Source organism: Citrus clementina, unplaced genomic scaffold (genome assembly GCF_000493195.1).
Source record: "Citrus clementina cultivar Clemenules unplaced genomic scaffold, Citrus_clementina_v1.0 scaffold_1, whole genome shotgun sequence".
Classification (NCBI taxonomy): Eukaryota; Viridiplantae; Streptophyta; class Magnoliopsida; order Sapindales; family Rutaceae; genus Citrus; species Citrus x clementina.
The window spans coordinates 23509328-23525584 of record NW_006263303.1 but is presented as its reverse complement, the minus strand read 5'-3'; the positions used below and the strand labels follow the sequence as shown (position 1 = coordinate 23525584).

At 35.6% G+C, this 16257-nt stretch overlaps 3 protein-coding genes across 10 annotated transcripts; 2 read left to right on the top strand and 1 right to left on the bottom strand.

Annotated features, from left to right (window-relative positions):
* Positions 1 to 298: 298 nt before the first annotated feature.
* LOC18055155 lies at positions 299 to 2964 on the bottom strand. Its single transcript, XM_006452542.2, has 3 exons — positions 2758 to 2964; positions 1707 to 1774; positions 299 to 1622 (listed from the first exon to the last, which is right to left on the bottom strand). The coding sequence occupies exons 1-3, from the start codon at positions 2861 to 2863 to the stop codon at positions 807 to 809; spliced, it is 990 nt and encodes a 329-aa protein (XP_006452605.1). The 5' UTR covers positions 2864 to 2964; the 3' UTR covers positions 299 to 806.
* A 913-nt stretch (positions 2965 to 3877) lies between these two features.
* Positions 3878 to 10028, top strand: LOC18055154 (probable ribosomal RNA small subunit methyltransferase B). 6 transcript variants are annotated; one of them, XR_002904065.1, is made up of 19 exons: positions 3878 to 4085; positions 4476 to 4538; positions 4712 to 4866; positions 5100 to 5213; positions 5605 to 5670; positions 6156 to 6239; positions 6328 to 6414; positions 6571 to 6662; positions 6742 to 6802; positions 6933 to 6998; positions 7159 to 7224; positions 7467 to 7527; positions 7754 to 7861; positions 8128 to 8246; positions 8332 to 8403; positions 8579 to 8664; positions 8943 to 9039; positions 9190 to 9257; positions 9381 to 9424. XR_002904065.1 is itself a non-coding variant. In XM_024178668.1 (19 exons), the coding sequence occupies exons 1-18, from the start codon at positions 3962 to 3964 to the stop codon at positions 9416 to 9418; spliced, it is 1647 nt and encodes a 548-aa protein (XP_024034436.1). In that variant the 5' UTR covers positions 3878 to 3961; the 3' UTR covers positions 9419 to 9424; positions 9518 to 10028. The 6 variants fall into 6 exon arrangements, 5 of the variants coding, with proteins under 5 accessions (XP_024034436.1, XP_024034435.1, XP_024034438.1 ...); XM_024178668.1 differs by lacking the exon at positions 9190 to 9257 and adding an exon at positions 9518 to 10028 and having other exon boundaries at positions 6939 to 6998; positions 9287 to 9424; XM_024178667.1 differs by lacking the exon at positions 9190 to 9257 and adding an exon at positions 9518 to 10028 and having other exon boundaries at positions 9287 to 9424.
* A 170-nt stretch (positions 10029 to 10198) lies between these two features.
* LOC18055153 (poly(A)-specific ribonuclease PARN) lies at positions 10199 to 14383 on the top strand. 3 transcript variants are annotated; one of them, XM_006452539.2, is made up of 7 exons: positions 10199 to 10599; positions 10842 to 10972; positions 11511 to 11839; positions 12174 to 12287; positions 12406 to 12532; positions 12614 to 12884; positions 13340 to 14383. In XM_006452539.2, exons 1-7 carry the CDS (start codon positions 10265 to 10267, stop codon positions 14166 to 14168), a joined length of 2136 nt encoding a protein of 711 aa, XP_006452602.1. In that variant the 5' UTR covers positions 10199 to 10264; the 3' UTR covers positions 14169 to 14383. The 3 variants fall into 3 exon arrangements, with proteins under 3 accessions (XP_006452602.1, XP_024034276.1, XP_024034275.1); XM_024178508.1 differs by lacking the exon at positions 10842 to 10972 and having other exon boundaries at positions 10224 to 10599; positions 11530 to 11839; XM_024178507.1 differs by lacking the exon at positions 12174 to 12287 and having other exon boundaries at positions 10224 to 10599.
* The last annotated feature ends 1874 nt before the right edge of the window (positions 14384 to 16257 follow it).

Genomic DNA, 16257 nt, shown 5'->3' with positions numbered 1-16257 from the left:
ACCCAAATATTCTCATTTTGTATAGGAAAATCGTGTGCCCTTGATAATTGTGAATACATGAAGTGATAATATTTCCCACATAAAATATTTACAACTTTTGATAATACTTCCCACATTAAATGTATACAACTTTCTCACCCAAGCCACCAAGTTTCTTGTTACTTTGGGGGAAAAGATTCCTTAAAGAACATATTTTCCTTATCAATAGTGAAAAAGTTCATAGAAAAAAGTTAATGCAATTAAAGTAAACATTGTTTTATTATTCCTTTCTTTAGATTCAATTCAAACTCAGCTGGGAAATAAATTAAAGCCCACATGCAGGGGCATTTGGCTTTATGGTTTCACTTCAAAGCTTCTTATATCAACAGCAAGCATAGTTATTTACACGGTGAATTGATGGAAGATAACATTTGGACAGGCGCTTGCTCCACTTCACTGTGCTTGATTACAATGAAATGTTTACAACAAAATCGTAAAAGACACTTGATTCTTGCCCCTTAACCAAACTTGATGTGACTGATGGTTTCTGCCGCAGCTTTTCCTATGCTTAGCTAGAGTGAAACCCTTTGTTTGGCTCCATAGTTCTCACGCTTGATTAACACTTGGGTTACCAGCCTGGAGTGTTCTTACACAAACTTGATTACAGCAAAGAAATTATATGTCAAGGTGGGAATCCATTGCAAAATGGGATTCATTCATTGAGACATGCATGAACTTATTGGCTGCAGAAAATGAACACCTATTTTGCATGAGCTTGCACTTTAAACAACGCATGTCAGGTTCACCAGAAGGTGCTATGGAGTTCTTCAGTCATCGCTGTCACTGATTTCAAAGGCTAAATATTTAGCCATAGATGAAGCACTGCCGTGTAACAGTTTTTTATTCTTCAATCTGCAAATTGAAATTGTGGGGCTTGTCTTACACACAGAAATGCTGATGTTCTTTGAGGCTTTTACAAGACGTTTCCCAACCTGAGGTCCACCAGGCTTATTCCTTGATGTTCCAGGCCTTGGTTTGGTCGGCAATGGAAAACTCGACATCCTTGGGGGAGATTTGACTGCAAACACTGGCAAAGCATTTACATGTATGTTTGTACAGTTATCGTCCCTTTCAGTTATCAGTTGTTTATGCAAGTGATTCTGACTGGCCATCCAAGTAACATCAGCACTTGAAGGACAGCCAAGCCTGGCCATCCCACTGTAATTTGATAAACATCTTTTGACACAATCTGCCGCAACTACTGTTTCCAATAATCTCTTATCAGGGATATCTACCAATCGGCTAGAATTGCATGCTACTGCAGACTCCACTCTCTTTTCTTTCTTCCCCTTTCTCTTGCACAGAGATTCACTTCTTGAAAGCTTTTTTGATACAGATGCAGTGCCACAGGCGCCTTTTATCCTCCCCGCTTCACCATTGCTTATGATGTGATTCTTTTCAGTGCTTTTATTAAGATTATGACGCCTAATGTTTGCATCCATGAACTGATGTAAACATGATCCATCCAAATCAAACAAAGGCTTTGCTTCCCCACGAAGAAACCATGTTCCTTTAAGACCCTGGAAAGCATGCTTTATAGGCACTGAATTGGGTAGATGGTAAAAGCTCGACTTCCGCTTCACCTACTAGAAAATGGAGTGTGTAAATGCAGCATGGACATAAAAAATAAAATCAAGACAAGGAAATATTCTAATAAAGAAAAGTACCAGTAATCCATAAACTTTGATCTCCCCAAATTTTGGGAAACAACTTAAGTGTCTTCTCTCTAGTTCTCCTACAAAAAATCATTTTTTATCAGATTACTTTGACATGAATTGGAGAAAATTAACATGAAAATACACTACAAGCCAATGACTAAGCATCAATTCTCAGAGCACATAAAAGACTGGGAACGCTTCTTCCACAGAAGATAAAGTCTGAGACCTTTTTGTGGGAGCAGATGAGACTTGAGAGCATAAACAGACAAAAAAAGGACTTGATGATATATTATGGAATGAATCGGAGGTCTCCTAATAATTAAATTGATAAAATATAGATTAGATATGATACCAGCTATAAAATAAAAACTACAGCATCCAAAGTGAGTTTTGTTTTGTATATCTTATAAGAAAGTTTCTCCATTGACATTCTGCAACTTTATTTTTCCACAAAAATCTAACCCGTGAACATCTGGTGTAAGTTCAGTGAGCAAATTAATGATCCATGTACAAACTTCTCTCTCCAAAAATACCATTATCAATGAAATAAACATGGTTGAAGGTAATTTTTGTCAAATCCATTCAATCTCCAATGTGACAGTGTCGTAAGAGTTGATTGGAGGAAAAATGTTCATCTCAAGCTGCAACATCAAAAGTTCAATTTCGTAATTCCCTTTCCTCTCAAACTTCTCATCTTTCATTCATATTTTCCCACAAACAAGCCCTAAGTTCCGTTACCATAACTAAGTTTGAAGCGGAGCCTGAAGCAGCCATTCTTGCCGAAAACATAGAATGCTAATGACCAATAAATCTTTAGCCCATATAGAATACGGTATCGTATAAATTTCAATAATCTGAACAACTAACGAGCTATGTACAGTTTTAAAGAAACATACAACAATCGATACAACAAGAAAAAAACTGAAAAAAAAAGAAAAAAAATCTGAACCCAATCAGCAACACCCAGATAACAAAATTTCAAAAAGAAGTGATTTTGGAATTTATAAGTAAATAATGGAAGAAGTAGAAAGTAAAGATAGTGTTCTGTGAAGAGATTTACTCTTGAAATCTCCAGCTTTGATGTCTGGAGAGACGGGCACGGCAATGTGAGTTCCTAAGTTTGTGTCTGTAAAAACTGCAATCTCTTTACTCGTCGATGAAGCCATACGCTTTCTTTTCCCTGGAGCAATGGCTCCTAAATGCTGCAAGATGATATATTTCCTGCAATTTTCTTAGTGGACATTTTTGGAGCAAAAATAGATAATACATCTGGATCCCTATATCGTAGGGAAATGACAAATTAATGCACAGTCTTTATTTCTTTTATTGGGGTTACCAACGTCAAATTCTACTAAGACTCACTTTTAATCATTTTATTCTTGCCAAACTAATTTTATTATTATAAAAAAACTGATGAAATGTAATTACAAAAAATTATTATTTTAACTTCATTATTTTGAGCGTAAGAAATATATAAGGTATGTGTTACTTTGCCAATTAATTAATAGAGTATGACAAATCTAACATATACATACTGATAAATAGGATGGGTATAATTTTAAAAAATTAGTACATAAATCTATTATTTGTGTAGTATTAGAAATATATAAAATCATCTTATTAAATTTTAAGAGTAAATTAGAGTTCCAAACTTCTTTAGAAAAATATTTTATTTTATCTTAAACTTTTAATGTAACTAGTATTTTTTTTACAGTATACGAATAATTATTACTATATAAAAGCGAGTTTCTTAAGAAGAGATTTAAAAAGTTATAACTTAGAAGAATATGATGTTCATTCTTATTTATAACTAATTTAAATTAAAACTTAAATTTTTATGCCTATATAAAGGTTATTCTTATATAGAACATTACTACAAAGAAATATTGTTGTAACACCAAAACTAATAATTTAATAATAATATCAGTGATACCGTATTATTTTGGAGTAACGTATGTTATTTTATTTATATATTCAATCATATAGATGATATGTTGTATATAATTTCATTTTATATATAAAATATCATTTATAATTTCATCACATAAATGTTTTGGGGTATATGCTTTTCTCCAGGGTAAAATTTGTACGACATAGCATTTTTACCAGTAATATGACATGTCGTTTATTGATTTATCACATAGATTCACATTGTAAGATCACAGTCCGGAATACTAATCTATTACCCCCCAAACCAATTCTGTATGTTTGTGTCATCCACTGTCCAGCGGGAAAAGAAGTAACCATTATCACTTATCAGCGGCATGTCTATGGCACAAGCTGTCTCTCTTCCGAGAATTCTCGTCTCTACAGACGCAAGCAAAGCTTTATCTAAGCAAGCGGCGAGCACCCGCAAGCCCAGAACCTCCATTTCCACAAAAAAAAGAGGTAATTTGACTTTCTTGTTTGGTATCGGAAAAAATAAGCTTAAGAAAAAGAAAAAGAAACTTTTTAGACCGGCTAAAGTTAAATTTTTTTTAGCCAAAACAGACTATTATAACCCATTTGGCAACCTGGTTAGAGTTGACTAATGAATAACGTTCATGTTTGTTAGTAAGGAAGTAAGGTTTCTGTTTGTTTTCCTAGAAAATGCAGGAAAAAAGAAGGAAATTGTTTTAAAACTGAGCTTAAAATCAGCGTATAGCTCAGTTGACGTTGATGGGTAGTGCTAAGCACTGTTTTAAGGAATTATGACAGTGAATATGGTTTTGCTTGAAGTTTAGTGAAAGTTTTGTCTTATTGTGTTTTGCTAACAACAATTTGGTATTCTGTTTCCAGCAAAAGTGAGTCCTTCACGCAGAACTCAGAATTTGAATTTGGAGGTTTCTCCCCATAGAGCTGGTGATTATGTCTTTGCTCTCATCCTCTTTTTCATGTTAAGATTGATTTTGATGTGTTGCTAATGCTCCTCTTTGAGTTGACCCGGTTAATGATTTTTATTTTTGCTTATGTATTGCTCATATCAGTTTGTTAATTTTGTTAATATGTTGTGGATTTATTTTTGGCTTGTATAGTGTCTGCCGTACGGTTAATGAGAATACAGTTCGGTGGTGCATTTGCTGATCTTTTAAACAAGAAAGGGAAAGGGTCTGGTGATAATGAGATGGGATATGTTGAACGAACGCTTGGGTTTCGCACCAAAGATTTGGACGATCGTGATCTTAGACTGGTGTTCTCTCTTTCCCATTCTCTTTTCTTGTACTTATGCATTCTTTTTACTCCATTTGTGTTGGAGGTGTTCACTTAAAAATGATTGGAATAAATTTTAATCTGTCTAGGAGGATTGGACCATGTAATATGTCTATCATAAGGGGAAAAAATATCTAATTAAATTGTATTAATCTGAATCCAGATTATACAATGAATGTAAACTCATTTCCTTCTTTTAATCAAAATATATAGGTCACTGACATTGTTGGAGGTACAATTCGTTGGAGGAGATATCTTGATCATTTGATCTGTTTACTATGCCATGATGAGAAAACATTTAGCAGTATGGAACCTCTACTGTTACAGGTATTTTTGCTTTGTATATTTCATGTTGAATTTATTTTCATTTGCAATGTCAAACTACTAAGGTTGATTACCTGCTACATGGAAAAGTTTAGAAAATATTAATAAGACATACTAGAGTAAGATCCTCTACTTGCTATATATGCCAAGGCAAATATTATGAGATTGACAAGGAGACAGTAGTTCCCTCAGCCAACAATAGCATGATTTCTGGACTTATTTTCAACTATTTACCTAAATTCGCCAGCTTTCTCGTTGGTGGAACATTGATGATCACCAATTCCATCGAGTTACATTCTTTTCACAGAAGTTGTTTGAAATATTATTGGATGATAGATCTGCATTAATTTCCTTTGACTTTATTTATTTATTTTTTTGTGCTTGCATTTTTCAGATTCTTCGAATTGGTTTCTATGAAATTGTCAAGCTTGATATGCCACCATATGCTGTTGTAGATGAGGTATATCTTATTCTCCCCCCAACCAAAAAAAAAAAAAAAAACCTATAGTCTTGAAAAGTTGAACTATATGATTTATTGCTTTATCACTACGTTTGTTAGATTTCATGAAGCATAAGAGGAATTCGAAGCAACACCCAATTTTATAGGACTTTTGGATTCTTGTGGTGAATATGCTCTTTTTTTTTTTTGACTTACCTTTTTTCCTTTAAGTTGGAAATACATTATCGGAAAATTTGTATCTGAATATTTTATTTGTGACATTCATCATCTATGTGGTCTGGGATATAAAAGTTTATGAATTTTGTATAAAGTTGGATTTTTGTAGTCTATTTCTGGCCCTAATGCTCATTTAGTCTTAAGAACTTTTAACATTATTTCACTTTTAATGCCCATGTTTCATGCATTTTGAGTTGGTGTCTCTTGGAGAAAACAAAACCAGACAGCCTTATATTTTTGTTGATGACCAGTTATGCATTTGACTGCAGAACGTAAGACTAGCAAAGGTTGCCCTTAGACCTGGTGCTGGTAACTTGGTAAATGGGATTCTGCGAAAGCTAGTGCTACTTAAGGTTTACCATTTTCTACCCATTGTGGTTAATGGAATAACACTTGCTGGTTTTTATGAACTTGTAATTTTTTTTTTCTTTTGGGTTCTAGGACAATAATTCCCTTCCTCTGCCAAAATTGGAAGGTAATGATCGTGCCCAAGCACGTGCTCTTGCCACTATTTATTCTCATCCTGTTGTGAGTTTATTCTGCCACCTCTCCTCTTCTGTTAGTTACAACATTACTTGGTATTGTTACTTGATTGTTTTATTGGGTTTAGATTTCTCAACTTGGACTCAAGTTCCTCTAGCAGGTTGAGAATTCTTAATTACTGAAACAAAGATTTATTTTTAGTGGATGGTAAGGCGATGGACAAAGTATCTTGGGCAAGAAGAAGCAATTAAATTGATGGTGTGGAACAACAGTGATCCCAGTTTTAGCTTGAGGTTTCTGGCTCAATTTGTGCTTTCATTTATTTCTAAATCTCACAGATCTTATAGCTACATATTCTGATATTGTTGACAGGGCAAATAGCAGAAAAGGTGTTACAAGAGCTGACCTAGTGATGCAGCTCAATTTGTTGAAGGTGCTTAAAAGTTTTTCTTTGATTTCTTTTCAGTTCAATTGGTATCCATAAGATATTGATATTCCTAGATCTATTCTTTTCATCTTGAGTTTCAAATCTAGATAGCAATTACTAGTGTTCTGCTCTTAAGCTGCAGGTTCCACATGAGCTTTCATTGCATTTGGACGAATTTATCCGCGTTAAAACAGGATTGCAGGTATGAGCAATATACAGATCTTCTAGTTTCTTTAATGCAAGGGTCTAAACCAACGGTTTAGTTTATTTTGGTGTCAAATACAGTTACCTCCGCTGCAGTACTAGAATGAAATACAAATTTGTAATGTAGCTAATTGTTAATGTTTGGAGATTTACTACAGTGTTCTTCATGGATCAACACAGTTGATTGTCACAGTTATAGCTTCAGTTGTAGAGTTTGCATTCAAGTGAGATACCTTCATGGACCAACATTGAGTTTGCCTTTGCGTGGTTTATCCCCTGTGAAAAGAATCAATGATAAGTTTATGTACATGGACTTAAGCCACATTAATAATTTAGCCTCTCTTTTAGCAAGTTAAAATGCTTCTCTCACAGAAGAGCATGACATCAATGCACTATTGCTTACTGACTGATAGTGGGGAAACAAAGTACAATCGAGGTCCTAATTAGCTCATTTTCCTTGCTTTAGAATGTCATACAAGCGGGATTACTGAAGGAAGGTCTATGTGCAGTTCAAGATGAGAGTGCAGGTTAATATTTTCATCCTTCTTCCAGTACGGCTTTACCTAAGGCATTTGGTGCTGTAGCAAGTGGTTTTCAATACATATATCTTTGGAATTTTTGTACTTCTTCCATAATCTAGTCATGTCTCGGTCAATTTAATGTTTTCATCAACACTGGCTCTAGTTTTTTCATTATAACTAATTGGACCTTATATGATGGCATTCTCTGAATGTTCATGTCATAAAATTGCAGGCCTGGTAGTTGCTGTTGTGGATCCTCAACCTGGCCAGAGCATTGTTGACTGTTGTGCTGCTCCTGGAGGAAAGACACTATATATGGCATCCCGTTTGAGTGGCCAAGGTAATTTATTGGCTTAGAAAGGACAACCTGCCAGGTTCAAGTGATTGTTGATTCTTTTATCTTAGTAACCAGAAATTCATTGTGGCAGAGACCCTTTCCTATACTTATCCTTGCTTAACCCACAGAGTTGGCTCAATTGTTCGGCTACAATTCTATTTTCTTGGATGTTATATAAACCCTTTTTCCTTGAATGATCTGGAGCCAGTGATAAAACTACATACTTATGTTCATTGATATGATTTTGCTGATGGCTTGTTGGATTATAGGCCTGGTATATGCAATTGACATTAACAAAGGACGGTTGAGAATCCTTAATGAGACAGCCAAGTTGCACCAAGTTAATAGTGTTATCCGAACTATCCACGCTGATCTTCGTACATTTGCTGTAAGTTATCAAATGGTAGAAACATAGTATATCCAGGAAGATTTAATTTCTTATTTATTGCTTTCCTTTTGTAAATCTTTGTTAGGACAATAGTACAGTGAAGTATGATAAAGTACTCTTGGATGCTCCATGTTCCGGACTTGGTGTTCTTTCCAAGGTACATCAACAGATGAACTGTGAATATTTTAGTTGCATCAAGTTGACACTTGATAACATTAGGACTTTTGTTTCATCTATCTTTAATATCTTTTATTCTCTCCTATGACTTCATATTTTAAATGAAGTTAAGAGGTCTATCTAATTCTTGAGTTCCACTTTTTACCTTTTTGAAGAGGGCAGACTTGCGTTGGAATAGGAGATTGGAGGATATGGAAGAGCTTAAGATATTGCAAGACGAGCTTCTTGATGCAGCATCTTTGTGAGACCAAATATCTCCTCTTATGATGCTCAACATCATGCTTCATCTGCACACACGTACCTTTTAGTTGAAAAATAAAACTTGACAAAATAGACTTTCTGAAAAAGCTACTCGAACAGCTTTGGGTGTTCTGTTGTATTTTTCTGAAATTAGAAGCAGAGCAGCATATATCTATTAATGGTGTTAGACTTCTAGTCTTTGATCAAATGTATTATTTTGTTGGTGCTCTAAAAATGTTTTTTTTTTCCTTTTTTTTTCTTTTTTTTTTACATTTATAGGCTGGTAAAACCTGGTGGGGTCTTAGTTTACAGTACCTGCTCTATAGACCCAGAAGAGAATGAAGAGAGGGTTGAAGCATTTCTTCTCAGGCATCCTGTAAGATCTCTTGCTCTATATATGTGCAAGAGTGTGGTATATATATTTGCGTGCCTTTTCTTACTTTCGTACTCTAAGCTCATACATTTTAAACATACTAGTGTTTTCTAATATTTTTGAGGTTTCTGAGGATAATTTCAATCTTTCCAGTTGAATCGCTGAGTAGCTGAGTAAAATACTTTTTCTGATATGTATGATGAATACCTTCTTATATACTGGTAATTATTTCTTTCCCTCTTGTTGCTAGGAATTTTCCATTGATCCTGCTGATGGATTAGTTCCTTCGGATTTTGTAACAAAACATGGTTTCTTTTCCTCTGACCCCGTAAAACATTCATTAGATGGAGCCTTTGCCGCTCGTCTAGTTCGGGCTTTCTGATGAAATGTAAGGCAATGCTAGACTTTCTACATTTAAAACGTTTTCTATGATTACAAACCATTCCTGCGCTCACCGATGATTTATGGTGCTCTATTGCAGATTAGCAATCCTTGGAAACTATTTTGGAAGATGAAAATACAGAGACCGGTTTACAACAGTGCATGTCCAAAATGCAGGATTTGTGCTAAAAGCTAAAATGCTTGTGAAGTGTGCTCTGCATAGTCCTGCATACCCATTCTGGAAACAAAACCAAGATGATGAGATGAAAATTTAAGTGTGGTTCACTAACTGGATTCTGATAAACTCTTAACACATTGAGTGATTACATCAAACAGCTGCTTGGGGAGCTCCTAAGCATGTATCGTGATAAATTTGGACCTGGAAGCAGAGCCGCAGAACAAGCTTTTGTAGCATTAGTTTCTCCATCTATGAACTGCAAATATTTACTAATCATAACCATTCCTAAATTGTTGTCCTTATGCTGCACTGCTTCCTTTGTGGCAGTGACTTTGATTATTCTGTAAAGCTGCTAAAGTATGTATGCATACGTACGTTCAAATGCAAATAGCCTTGCTTGTAAACTTTTGATTTGATTAATGTATGATTTCATCGGTGCTCTAAAATGTTTAATCAAGTCCGGTAAATAAATAAATAAGTCAACTTTACATGTTAGTTAATTACAGACGAAATGAACTCATATTTATTATGATTAAAGAATGAGTTAAAATGACAATATGATTTTAAAACGCTGCGTTTTATAGAGCGTTTAAAACAGCGCCGTATCCCTCTCTTAAACCCCGAAGGCAACTGTCTGGCTATCCCCCCACTTTCCACGGACGCTTGCGAATGAAGAAACGATGGCCGATTACGATTCTCTATCGCGCCTTCAGCTCTTCGACGACGTCGACGACGGCGTCGTTTCCTCTAAAACACGTGAAGAAATCAAACTTCGACTCGGCGCTCAGCTCGCTTCGCCACCACGTCCAGGCCGCTGATTTCGTTGCAATCGACCTCGAAATGACCGGCATCACCAGCGCGCCGTGGCGCGACTCCTTCGAGTTTGACCGATTCGATGTTCGCTACCTCAAGGTAAAAGATTCCGCCGAGAAGTTCGCCGTCATTCAGTTCGGTGTATCGCCCTTTCGCTGGGACCCACTCAAGCAGTCCTTCATCACCCATCCGTAAATTCTATCTCACTCTCTCTTTCGGTATAATAAATTAAGGTGCAATTGCTAGTGCTTTCGTTATAACCTCTTCCAGTTAAATGGCATTTATGTGAGAAAGCACTTGCGTATGGCTGAAATATGCAAAAGTGCTTTCTCGGAGCACTGAGATTACAAAAAATACCTAGGTAGTATTGTTACGCTGATGCATGTGTGCTCTATCCATTGCTGAATTTTGATATGATGGCGTTTTTTGGCAGACACAATTTCTTTATATTTCAACGTCAAGAGCTTCCACTTGATGGTGCTGCTTATGAATTCCTTTGTCAGACAACATCAATGGATTTCTTGGCCAAATACCAGTTTGATTTCAATGCCTGCATTCATGAAGGTACCTCATTTTATCTTCTTTTATATTCCCAGGCTGCTTTAAGTAATCAAAGTTGTAATTGTAACTTGGTAATTGATGTGAATGCTTGCATTGGTATCATGGGCATTTTTAAATGTTAAAGTTTGGCTTGCAAGCTCTAAGTTGAAATACGAACGAAGGTGTTGTTTAGTGGTGCTTTTGTAGAAAGTTCTTCTTCAGTGAACTCTTTCCACAAAAGGAACAGAAAATCCCTTTTTTGAAAGATCACCTGTCGAGTGCCTCTCCATAAGACGCTCCTAATATATTCTGACTTAAAAAGTGTGTTGAGAAAAACAAATCTCTAGTTTGTCTTCAAAGATCATTTCATAAGCTTCTTCAATCTCCAAATGTGCATGTGTATTTATGTATTTATTTAGTCAAAAACTGCCAAATGGAAATAAATGTGTTTTTGGCAATTTGAAGTTGCCTTTAATAGTGCTGAAAGGATTGCCTGAGTTGTACTAAATACTTATCTTAGAATGCTTTCAGTTTGAGAATTTACAATCTTAAATAATCCCAGGTGTATCTTATTTATCCAGAGAACAAGAAGATAAAGCTCTTAAACATGTGAATTCAACATATGAGGATGAGTCATTGGATTCATGGCATAGTCTAAAGGAAATTAGAGATACTCATTTGTTCAACATACCTGATATCCTCTTTGCCGAAAGAATGAAGGACAGATTGAGTGAATGGCTTGGTGGATTGTTGCGGAATAGAGATGGAGGTTCTGAAGTTCAACCAAGTTTTAATGACTCGAAGCAGCAGTTTGAAACCATTTTCTTCAAGATGCGTCCTGCGATTAGTCTGAATGGTTTCACTTCTCATCAACTTCTGTTGATTCAATTGGTAATGTTGTTTTATCTTTGAAATCAATTGGTCGTGCTATCTTTTTATCTTACAGTTCTGTCCAATATGCTCTTGAGTTCTCGTCTCAAGATTGTTGTGTTGAAGCATAATTATAAAGGGATGGTGTGGACAAGACCATTTGGTTTGTAGTACCTGCGTTTTATATGAGTTTTTGCTTGATTCGTTTAAGTGTAGAATATCTCATTAATGATCATCCACTGTGAAGGAATTGTATTTTCCCACATATACTATGCCCCTTTTCCTCTCATAATGGATTTACCTTTTAATAACTGAATATGTTAACTGTACTAATGAGTGAAACTAATAATATCAGGTTGTAAGAAAGCATTTCAAAGATCTTGCTTATCTTCGTGTCAGTGGGGAAAATTCTTGTTCACAAAACGTTATAGTGTATATAGAGTCAGAAAGTGACAAAAAGATGCTGATGGTAAGTAATGACTTTGAGGAAGTATATATGCCTTTGTTTCAGATGTTCCTACTATCCATGTCATCACTTGCATCTTATAGAGGAGTTGGTGTCTCATTGCCTTAAATTTTTTCTGCAGAAAGAAGTGAAGGATGAACAAAAAATAGATGCAGAGATGAGCATCAAAGCTTCTATTGGATTTCGCCATGTTATTGACTTGCTTTCCTCAGAGAAGAAGTTGATTGTTGGTCACAATTGCTTCCTTGGTATGAATATCAGTCTTGAGATAGATGAAGATTGTTATTTATCAATTGTTTCATTTAAATGTTTCTTTCATTGTGATACAGATATTGCACATATTTACAGCAAATTCTTTGGTCCTCTTCCTTTGACTGCTGAAGAATTCATTTCCTCTGTTAACAAATACTTTCCGCACATCATTGATACCAAAATATTGTTGAATTCAAATTCTATTCTTCAACAAAGGATGAAGAAATCTAGCACTTCATTGTCCAAGGCATTTTCTGTTTTGTGTCCACAAATTGCTCTTGGCTCTAAAAGCACCCATCTGGCTCTTCAGCCGTCTGTGAAAGTAGAGGTTGAAGTGGATGATATAAGGTTTGTATTTTCTTTGTTCCCTATGAATTATGAAGTTGATACTGCTCGATTGTATTTGTAATGGTATTTACTGGGCTCTATATAAAATATTTTGCATCAGATGAATAATGTGTCTTATTTACCTTAGTGACAATTGAGGGAGGCCATGAACTCAATTTCTTCAATATTGAAGCTAATCATTTATTGATTTCAGTATCTTTCCCGTTTATTTAGTCCATATAAAACAATACGGGAGTGTCCTTTAAGATAATTGTTAATTGATGTTAAAGTGTTCAAGACTTGCATTGTTGATCAAAAGTTACTGGTCTTTCCAGATTTCATATGTTCATTGGACGTTTGATCCAGGCAACAATAATTTTGTGTGATAATTTACTTGATGAAATGAATTAATAATTGCTGTTTCTCTCTTTTCTATTAAAGTCTAATGGAATCTCAAATTTAATATCTATTTGCAGGTCATCCAACTGGAACTCTGGAGTGAAGCATGAAGCTGGATATGATGCTTTTATGACTGGGTGCGTCTTTGCTCAAGCATGCAGTCACCTTGGTATTGATTTTAAACAACAGTCATCCTCTGAAAATTTAGCTCACAATGAAAAGCTCCGGGAACACGTCAACCTTCTGTATCTCAGTTGGACTAATGGAGAGATTATCAATCTAAGCACTGGAAATAGGACTTCTGAGTCTTTGGCCTCTAATAAGCGCAAAAACCACTACCCAAAGATTTTATTTGAGTGTATTGTTATAGTATGGGGATTCCCATCTCACCTCAAGGCTTGGGACATTAGAGAATGCATCTCTAAAGTCTATGGCCCTACCTCAGTGATTTCAGTCTATCATGTGGATGAAACTGCAGTTTTCGTGCAGTTCAGCAGGGCAGAAATGGTTTCCAAATTTCTTGATTTGAAGGGAAGCTTAGATAGAAATAACGATCCAATCTCGGTTTTGCATCCTCTTGCAAAATTGCTCGAAGGTGGAAATACCTGTGCTGCTAGCTATGAAACTTACAAAGAAATATGTAGTTCAACTGTCTCAAAAGTCTTATTTGCGGATCAAGCAAAGGCAGTTGGTATCAAATGGAAGACCAAGTTGGTGGAATCCTCGGATAAGACCAAAGAACATGAAAGTCTCCGTAAAGTAAAAGCAGTGAATTCTGATCCAAGTTGTGGTGAAAGAACTAAGAATAAGAATTTTGATGATGTATCAAATGATTCATCATACAGCCAATTATCATCTGATGAGATCATTGATTCCTTTTATACGCGGGAGGCAAAGCAGATTTGAAGCAGTAACTTTTGACTTGGACTTTAAAAAAAATTATGTTTTATTTTACTTTTAGGAGCTATTTCTCCAGTTAAGCTACAGATCCTTAGCGCAATTCTTCTGCTTGAAATTGTCATTTGGGAGCAATCTGTCATTGTAAACTAGTTATGATTGTAACAGTATTATCGTTAGGAAGCACTGGAAAATTTAACTAGTATTTGGTATGTGTTTTCTTTTCTTTTTGAATCCCTTGGTATGTGTTTTCGAGATGGCTATTTTGTCCATCCAGATTGCATCTTCAGTATATGATTCTTTTTTTTTTCGTGTGTGTTTTTATCAGTGTCTGATTTCTCCTGGCTCTCTATTAATAACAAAAATTAACCACACAAGTAATACTTTTGTGAAAAGAGTTCTTCAGTAGTCCTGGGTATACGCGTGTGTGTGAACGTGTGTATATATTTATATGAATAACTTTTTATGGTATATTAAAATCTCTGTTTTCTTTTTTCTATGATTCTTTGAGACACATAAAACCCAATTCTGATGTGTTTATAGTTTATTGTTGTCTTTGCATTGCAGCATCCTTGTTCATTCAATGGCAGCAGAAGAACCAACACTAATCTTCCGATCGAACTCCTATCCGAAATCTTCGAAGAACTCACAGACTGTGAGAATATCTCGCACCGTGCAGCAGTATGCATGTCTTTCATGGCAAGCTGTCATCAGAACTTTTTACCATCGACTTTCATCTCCTCTTCAATCTCCTTTTTACATTGCTCTCATAATCATCATCAGAATCTTGCACTCTCTTCCAACGTCCAAACACATAAACATCACCAAATGTTTCTTCCGCAATTAAAAGAAAGCCGGTGTGCTTCGACTTCATACGACGGCTGGTTGCTAACACTACCCTTCGACAGGAAACAGAATCTATACCTTTCAAATCCTTTCGCAAGAGATCGAATCAAGCTCGGAACAGCACAGGCCTTAAGAGTGGTCACGTCAATCAGCCCTTTGGATCCTAAATGTGTCGTTCTTGATATTCACAAATGACAATATAAAACTTAGACGACTGATTATACCAACAATAGCGGTAACTGGAGTCGCAGTTGGGGTGATGCTATTTGTTGTAAGGGTGAATTTTAGGCTGAATGTGGAAGTGGAATATATCATTTAAAATTTAATAGTTACGGCGAATTGCGGTGAGAAAAATTATTTCGTGGAGTTGGATGGTGAATTGTCACTTGTTCAAGTAAGCGTTAAAAGTCGAATTCCTGCAGACGATTGTATATCTAATGTATACATTTACAGGTTGGACTGGCTGGGGAAAGATTGGATTGAGCTGAAACATATTGCCCATAATGCAATTTTATTGGGAAAAACATGGTTCCAAATCGCTTGGAGGAGACTTCAAAGCAAATTGCATTTATTTCATTACTTCCTTGTCAAAAAGCTGTTGTTTATCACTTGGAAAAAGAATCATTATGTGATTCTTCATCAACTTTCTTCGATTTGTACAAGTACTCCAACGAATTGGCTTATACTTGAATCATCAGCAGAAATGTAAGTGAACTATTACTTTTTCTCTGGCATATATTTGTAATGCATTTGAAAATTATTCAGTAGTAATATACTGATGGTACTAATTCGACTTGGCATTGGTTTTAGAATATTTTGCTATATTTTGGGTGCAGCATGGCTTCAAAGGATGATCAAATTGATTATTGTTGCTACATGGCCAATTATCGAGGAGCACTTTGTTAAGCTACTGCGCAAAGTTGCGAAATATGAATTATTTGTAAAATTCGGTAAGAGATATACATTTTCTAAGTTATATGATCACTTATATGTAGGTTACTACGTGAATTTTCAAAACTTTGGCTCATCCGAGCATGGCTTGGGATCCAAAGACCAACGGAGTTTAGGCATGCAGATGAAGATGTTTAGGAATAACAGAGCATCATCATGATAACTTTCTAAATCATCTCTGTTTCAATTGTGCAGAAAAATCCTTTTGGAAAGCGATTTCGGAATAAGGGATTCAAATACTATCATCTCTGCTTAATGAAAGTATTACCTACAGACAGGTAAGAGCATCAACGTGTACTTT